We start from the raw sequence: 8,050 nt of genomic DNA, 5'->3' as shown, positions 1-8,050 counted from the left end.
AACTGCAGCGACTTTCCAGAACCCCCCACTATTCAGATTCCTTCCTCTGCTGCTCCTTCCTCGGACTCCTCGGCTACAGCCCTTTTCCCCCCCTGAGTCAGCTGTTTGTATCTGCCGACGTGATTGGGTCACTTGGCAGGGATGTTTCTTCAATGACCTCCCGCCAGAGGGGTGCGGGAGTGTGTAAGAGAAGGGCTGCATCTCAATAGTCCAAAGTTGAATGCTCCCTTTTCTTTATTCCTTTCCTTCATCGGCTCAGATATGAAAGAACAGAACAGGTGTAATTAACTGGCCAGTAGACATCCACCATATTGCTGAGTTCCACCTGTCCTGTTTTTACAGATCAGTGCAGATGATGGAAAAGGAGGACTAGTTATAAAAGCAGGTATGGCCAAAAAGCAAGTGGAGACGCTCCACTCTACAAGAACGTAGTAAATCATGGATCTCTTGGCAGGATGCAGATAAAAAGCTTGACAGACGAGAGTGAGGTAGAGTGCCATTGTGGACACCCTACACTCCCAATGGGGCCAAAAGGATTAAGTCAAATATAGATTTATTGTGACTGGTGACTCAATCATATCGAAATGCCATGGTAGAATTTTGTGTTGGGATGGTGGTTGAGGGTTGTGTGGTGGTTAAGGGGGATGGTTGGTGTCCAGTGTATAGGCCCATGTCAGTGGGTTGAGAGGTAGAATGACAAATAAGATACTACCGCTTTGCAGAAGCCGAACCTATCAGTTATTTTCCACAAAGATCAGTAGTCATGGAAATAAGTGCAGTACAAGACCCACAATTTCCAAGAAAGGAAGCCTAGCAGCCCAACGGAAACCCTGGGAAGAACTGTGGAAAAGGAGATGAAGGACTGTGACCTGTCATGGAAAAGAATCCGCAGCAGAAGCTCTCTCTCCTGGAAGCTGTATGTTCTATGATGATGAGAATGATGTTGAAGGGTTGTTAACCTGTGTATAGAGGGTCTACGACACAGGAGACGGGCTTCTGTGACCTTTACTGACTCTAGAAAGACTTCAGCAAACAGAACTGAAATAAATACTAATCATTTTATAATAACAATTATAGTGACAATCATAGTAAGATTGCTTATTTTGTTTTTTTTGTCATCTTTATATATATAACTTTTCATAAATTGTTCCCTTTAATATTTTGTGTATGAGACTTTGATGCTTTAGTGAATGTCCTGGTAGCAGCATTCTGTATCCATGGTATCGCACAGGAGAGTCATCCCCTGGGTCGTTTCTATAGCAACACTAATATGAAGAGAAGGCACCCCCCCATGCACCCGTCATCACCCTCTGGTCCTATAAGAAGAGGGAATTCTGTCCTGGGGGTGGGACTTGGGGAGTTGCTGGTCTCCAGTTGTCTTTGGTGGTCATTAGAGTTGGTTTACTTTGGGTGCAGCTTGGTTTGTACATTCTGGTTCTTAAAGCTTCAGTCCCTTTAGTGAGTCGTTGGGGGAGGTTATACAGGGCAGATTCCCCCCAAACAGCTTCACAAATGGTCTTTGGTGCCCTTACACTGACACATACACTCACACAATGTACATACAATCATTCACACAGATTGTCCTCGCCAGGGGAGTGAGGCAGAGAGAAGTGCATCCAAAGCAGTCCATCCATTCCACCACGGTGCCTTTCTGGCCTGTTCTGTGGCTTTATCCTCCGCTTCACTGACTTCCTGTGTTCCTCTTCCTGTTTCCTGTTTGTCCACCTGTTTCTCCACCATTTCTCTCATGGTGCCACTGTCCCATAGACCTCCAGTCTGTCCCCCTCTCTGTCAGTCTGTCCTTCGTTCTGTCTGTCTCTCGTCTCACGGTCTTTCGCTCCATCATTGGCGATCATCCAGTCCTGGACAGTGTTGGATAGCTGCTCTGGTCCAAGCCTGGGAGAAAGGTTGGGGCTATTCCAGTGTCGCTAGCTTAGCTACATTTTAATCTTCAAAGTGATTTTAAGGAGTTTAAACACACTGAAGTCATTCTTATTTTATCAGAGCAATCACGTTTACCTTAACGCAGAGGTGCGTGCTAAACCAGCCAAGTGACCAGTTTTCGTATGTTTGTTCTAAAGCAGAGCTTAACAAGCCACTGCTAAGGGACAGTGCAATAGCACCGTTCTGTTCAAGCTTGGGGGTTGGAGGGAAACCAGGCCTACATAAGGTGAAAAGCCTGGGCGTCAGTTTAGCTACCTTTCAGGGGCCTTGTCATAGCTTCTGGGCCTTGCAGGGGAGTGGGCCAGGTCGACGGGCTAGTAGCAGGGCTATAGGCTTGTTCTAGTTTGTTAGTACTTTCATTTGATTATTTTATGAGGTGAAGCACTTTGTTACTTGTATTGAAAAGCGCTATACAAATAAAGTTATTATTAAGTGTCAAGTTAGGGGGTGTACTGTGCTACTAGCCCAGTTAGTAGGCCTACCAGCCAGGGTCTGGAGGAGAGTACATGTTGTCCCAGTAGGTGGGGTCAGGTGGTAAGGAGTGTTTGTGTAGCACTGGTCCATTATCTATTAGCTTCAGAAACAGGTGCAGTTGATGTTAGCCGGGTCCAATGGCGCTAATTAGCCACTTATCATGTATTAAAGGCCAGAGGAAGGGTCAATGTTATCCCATTAGCGTTTAGTGGAGAAGCAGGTACAGGCGGCAATGGGCAGTAGATGGATGGTAGCCGTTAGCGTTAGCGGGTCACGGGGGCACGGACCCTCTTACTCCTCTTGTTGACTGTTGTGAAGCGGAAGGGCGTGGTTTCGGGGTACTCCCCTGGTGGGAAGCGCTTCATAAAGTGGACGTCCTGCTGGTTGGGCAGCGTGTGGGGGCCGCGGCGAGGGCGCCCCCGCTTGGTGAAGCCCACGTACCAGCCGGCGTATCGCGCCGACATTAGTGCGGTGTAGTGGTTCTCCAGAACCTTTTCTACAAACACGCAGTCTTCACTTTTATTACTGGCCTTCTGAGAGAACAGAGAAACGACCACACACACACACACACACACACACACACACACACACACACACACACACACACACACACACACACACACACACACACACACACACACACACACACACACACACACACACACACACACACACACACACACACACACACACACACACACACACACACACACACAGGAGGAGAAAAGAGAAGCAGGTCAGCAATCCATGGAATTAATTAAATCTAAACTAAAAGGAAGGCTCAGGAATTCTTCAAAACAGTACTTTTTCAGAATGTTGTTGTGATTCATGCCATAAGCCTCTGATGCTGTAATTGTTTGAGAACATGAGAGACTAGAATAGGTCTCACCTTTCCCACCAGCTTGCCGCGGCGGTTCATGCACAGGTAGAAGTTGGTCTCTTTGCCGCGGATTCTCACCTGGCTACCAAAGGTGTCAGCCTCCACTACAAGCTGGGCTTGTGAAGGGACAGACAGAGAGACAGACAGACGTTAGAGCCACAGACAGACAGACAGAGGGACAGAGACAGACAGGGGAACACAGACAGAGGGGCAGGCAGATGTTAGAGCCACAGACAGACAGACAGAGGGACAGAGACAGACAGGGGAACACAGACAGAGGGGCAGGCAGATGTTAGAGCCACTGTCTGACTGACAGGCAGAGGGACAGAGACAGACAGGGGAACACAGACAGAGGGGCAGGCAGATGTTAGAGCCACTGTCTGACTGACAGGCAGAGGGACAGAGACAGACAGGGGAACACAGACAGAGGGGCAGGCAGATGTTAGAGCCACTGTCTGACTGACAGGCAGATGTTAGAGCCACTGTCTGACTGACAGGCAGATGTTAGAGCCACTGTCTGACTGACAGGCAGATGTTAGAGCCACTGTCTGACTGACAGGCAGATGTTAGAGCCACTGTCTGACTGACAGGCAGAGGGACAGAGACAGACAGGGGAACACAGACAGAGGGGCAGGCAGATGTTAGAGCCACTGTCTGACTGACAGGCAGATGTTAGAGCCACTGTCTGACTGACAGGCAGATGTTAGAGCCACTGTCTGACTGACAGGCAGACAGTCAGATAGAGCAACAGATATAGCCGACATTAAACTAACAGATAAATGACAGACAAATGTCAAAGTGAGAACAGAAAGAGCGATAGACATACATTTGGGTGAGCAGATGGTTGGTTGTCAGATAAGCCTGTTTACAAGAGACTGGTCACCACAAATCGGGCTTGTAAAAAAAGATCCAAGCAGACGTAAGGACAGCCCGACACAGTGTGGTGTGGTGTGAGTGTGTGGTATGGTGTTAGTGTGTGGTGTGGTGTTAGTGTGTGGTATGGTGTTAGTGTGTGGTGTGGTGTTAGTGTGTGGTGTGGTGTGAGTGTGTGGTATGGTGTGAGTGTGTGGTGTGGTGTGAGTGTGTGGTATGGTGTGAGTGTGTGGTATGGTGTTAGTGTGTGGTGTGAGTGTAAGTGTGTGGGGTGTGGTGTGAGTGTGTGTTGTGGTGTGAGTGTGTGGTGTGGTGTGGTGTGGTGTGAGTGTGTGGTGTGTGGTTCGGTGTAAGTGTGTGGTATGTGTTCATCATTCCATTGTGAAGCTGATTCTGTGTGTAATATAGTCCTTCTCTCTTGTAATAACACTGCCCTGACTCCATGGCTTTAGAGAGTGCGTGTGCCTGTTTAAAAAATAAATCCCTAAAATGGTTCCTACATGACCTTAGTCAACAAAGGGGTCACAAGAAATCAATACTCTTCTTTCTCCCTGTTCCTCTCTCCCCACATGTTTACACCTTCACCCCTCCCCTCCCCTCTCCCCCCTTCTACATGTTTATACCTTCACCCCTCCCCTCCTCTCTCTCCCCCTCTACATGTTCACACCTTCACCCCCCCCTCCCCCTCTCCCCCCTCTACATGTTTATACCTTTTTACATTACATTTACATTACATTTAAGTCATTTAGCAGACGCTCTTACCTTCACCCCTCCCCCTCCTCTCTCTCCCCCTCTACAGGTTTACACCTTCACCCCTCCCCTCCTCTCTCTCCCCATCTACATGTTTACACCTTCAGCCCTCCCCTCCCCTCTCTCCCCCTCTACATGTTTACACCTTCAGCCCTCCCCCTCCTCTCTCTCCCCCTCTACAGGTTTACACCTTCACCCCTCCCCTCCTCTCTCTCCCCATCTACATGTTTACACCTTCAGCCCTCCCCTCTCTCCCCTCTACATGTTTACACCTTCACCCCTCCCCCTCCCCTCCTCTCTCTCCCCCTCTACATGTTTACACCTTCACCCCTCCCCTCCTCCGCTCTCTCCCCCTCTACATGTTTACACCTTCACCCCCCCTCCCCCTCCCCTCCTCTCTCCCCCTCTACATGTTTACACCTTCAGCCCTCCCCTCCCCTCTCTCCCCCTCTACATGTTTACACCTTCACCCCCCTCCCCTCCCCTCTCTCCCCCTCTACATGTTTACACCTTCACCCCTCCCCTCCTCCTCTCTCTCCCTCTACATGTTTACACCTTCAGCCCTCCCATCCCCTCTCTCCCCCTCTACATGTTTACACCTTCACCCCTCCCCTCCTCTCTCTCCCCCTCTACATGTTTACACCTTCACCCCTCCCCTCCTCCTCTCTCTCCCCCTCTACATGTTTACACCTTCACCCCTCCCTCCCTCTCTCCCCCTCTACATGTTTACACCTTCACCCCTCCCCCCTCCCCTCTCTCCCCCTCTACATGTTTACACCTTCACCCCTCCCCTCCTCCTCTCTCTCCCCCTCTACATGTTTACACCTTCACCCCTCCCCTCCCCTCTCTCCCCCTCTACATGTTTACACCTTCACCCCTCCCCTCCTCCTCTCTCTCCCCCTCTACATGTTTACACCTTCACCCCTCCCCTCCTCCTCTCTCTCCCCCTCTACATGTTTACACCTTCACCCCTCCCCCTCCTCTCTCTCCCCCTCTACATGTTTACACCTTCACCCCCTCCCCTCCTCCCTCTCTCTCCCCCTCTACATGTTTACACCTTCACCCCTCCCCCCCTCCTCCTCTCTCTCCCTCTCTACATGTTTACACCTTCACCCCTCCCCTCCCCTCTCTCCCCCTCTACATGTTTACACCTTCACCCCTCCCCTCCTCCTCTCTCTCCCCCTCTACATGTTTACACCTTCACCCCCTCCCCTCCTCCTCTCTCTCCCCCTCTACATGTTTACACCTTCACCCCTCCCCTCCTCCTCTCTCCCCCTCTACATGTTTACACCTTCACCCCTCCCCTCCTCCTCTCTCTCCCTCTCTACATGTTTACACCTTCACCCCTCCCTCCTCCTCTCTCTCCCTCTCTACATGTTTACACCTTCACCCCTCCCTCCTCCTCTCTCTCCCTCTCTACATGTTTACACCTTCACCCCTCCCCTCCTCCTCTCTCTCCCTCTCTACATGTTTACACCTTCACCCCTCCCCCTCCCCCTCCCTCTCTCCCTCTCTACATGTTTACACCTTCACCCCTCCCCTCCTCCTCTCTCTCCCTCTCTACATGTTTACACCTTCACCCCTCCCCCTCCTCCTCTCTCTCCCCCTCTACATGTTTACACCTTCACCCCTCCCCCTCCTCCCTCTCTCCCTCTCTACATGTTTACACCTTCACCCCTCCCATCCCCTCTCTCCCCCTCTACATGTTTACACCTTCACCCCTCCCCTCCTCCTCTCTCTACACCCCCCTCTACATGTTTACACCTTCACCCCTCCCATCCCCTCTCTCCCCCTCTACATGTTTACACCTTCACCCCTCCCCTCCTCCTATCTCTCCCCCTCTACATGTTTAAACCTTCACCCCTCCCCTCTTTTCTCTGTTTTTCCTCCCATAATGCTTTACTGCCATTGACTGATGGCATTAACCACAGTCTTCTTTTCTTAGAGAACCATTTGTCAAGAACAGACCTGCTCCTCGAGCAGCAGTACAGCTGGCTCCAAGTGGTGTCTTTGTGAAAAGCCTGGTTGTGAATGAGAGAGCTGGTAACACGAACCCCATTTGTCTACACAGAGGAATATGAATACCAGCATTAATGCTTTTTCCCTGCATTGATCCTCTGTGGTTAAAGAATGGGTTAGGTATAATTACAAACGGAGAGAGAAAGGGGAAGGGAGGAAGGAGTGGGGAGGGAGGGAGAGGAGGGGGAGGCAGCCTGCTGTTTTAAACCCAGAGGAGACAACAGGGAGGATGATAAATCAATGGATAGATTGATAGAGGAGATGCGTTTTTAACACTGACAAACTCTACCTGCTAAGCCTCTCTCCCTCTCTTTCTCTTTCACCCTCTCTCTCTTTCTCTGTGTCTCTTTGGTGAATCAGCAGTCAGTTGATGAGGTCTTTGTGCTCCTGAGACAACCCCCCACTGCACCCTGCCAAGACCTGAGGATTGTGCGTGTGTGGGTCTGTCTGTTTCTGTGCGTATGTCTGTGTGTGTGTGTGTGTGTGTGTGTGTGTGTGTGTGTGTGTGTGTGTGTGTGTGTGTGTGTGTGTGTGTGTGTGTGTGTGTGTGTGTGTGTGTGTGTGTGTGTGTGTGTGTGTGTGTGTGTGTGTGTGTGTGTGTGTGTGTGTACGTGCGTGTCTCCATGTGTGTGTGGTGTCTTACCATATTTGTCTCCGTCATCTCCGCGGGCACTGATGCGTCTACCCAGCACCTGGACGTGTTTACCGCTGGTGCGACTGTAGAGCTGGTAGACCCGGTGGTGCCGCCGGCTCATAGCATCTCTCACCCGGGTCTGGTTCTCCACGTGCACGCTGAAGTTAACCCCATCCACGCCAAACACCTGCTACACAGGGCACACAGGTACCGATAAGCAAACACCAACTCAAATCAACAGCCAAGATTATAATAATATGTACTACTACTGCTGCTACTACTACTACTGCTGTTACTACTACTATTACTGATGCTAGTACTACTACTACTGCTGCTACTACTACTACTGCTGCTACTACTACTACTACTGATGCTACTACTACAGAGGCTGCTGCTACTGCTACTACTGCTGCTACTGTTACTACTACTACTACTGCTACTACAGCTGCTGCTGCTACTACTGCTACTACTACTGC

At 50.4% G+C, this 8,050-nt stretch overlaps 1 protein-coding gene across 2 annotated transcripts in view; it reads right to left on the bottom strand.

The window, feature by feature from the left end:
- Positions 1–995: 995 nt before the first annotated feature.
- The window catches only part of LOC124010400 (fibroblast growth factor 18-like), a 46,624-nt gene continuing 39,569 nt past the window's right edge, over positions 996–8,050 (bottom strand). For both annotated transcript variants that reach the window (XM_046322805.1, XM_046322804.1), the window contains exons 3-5: positions 7,584–7,764; positions 3,308–3,414; positions 996–2,951 (exon numbers count right to left, since the gene is read on the bottom strand). In XM_046322805.1, coding sequence (XP_046178761.1) covers positions 2,682–2,951; positions 3,308–3,414; positions 7,584–7,764 — 558 coding nt within the window. In that variant the 3' untranslated portion in view covers positions 996–2,681. The remainder of the gene's footprint in view (positions 2,952–3,307; positions 3,415–7,583; positions 7,765–8,050) is intronic.

This window comes from Oncorhynchus gorbuscha, linkage group LG23 (genome assembly GCF_021184085.1).
Source record: "Oncorhynchus gorbuscha isolate QuinsamMale2020 ecotype Even-year linkage group LG23, OgorEven_v1.0, whole genome shotgun sequence".
Classification (NCBI taxonomy): domain Eukaryota; kingdom Metazoa; phylum Chordata; class Actinopteri; order Salmoniformes; family Salmonidae; genus Oncorhynchus; species Oncorhynchus gorbuscha.
The sequence above is the reverse complement of the archived record's forward strand: the minus strand, read 5'-3'. Positions and strand labels throughout refer to the sequence as shown.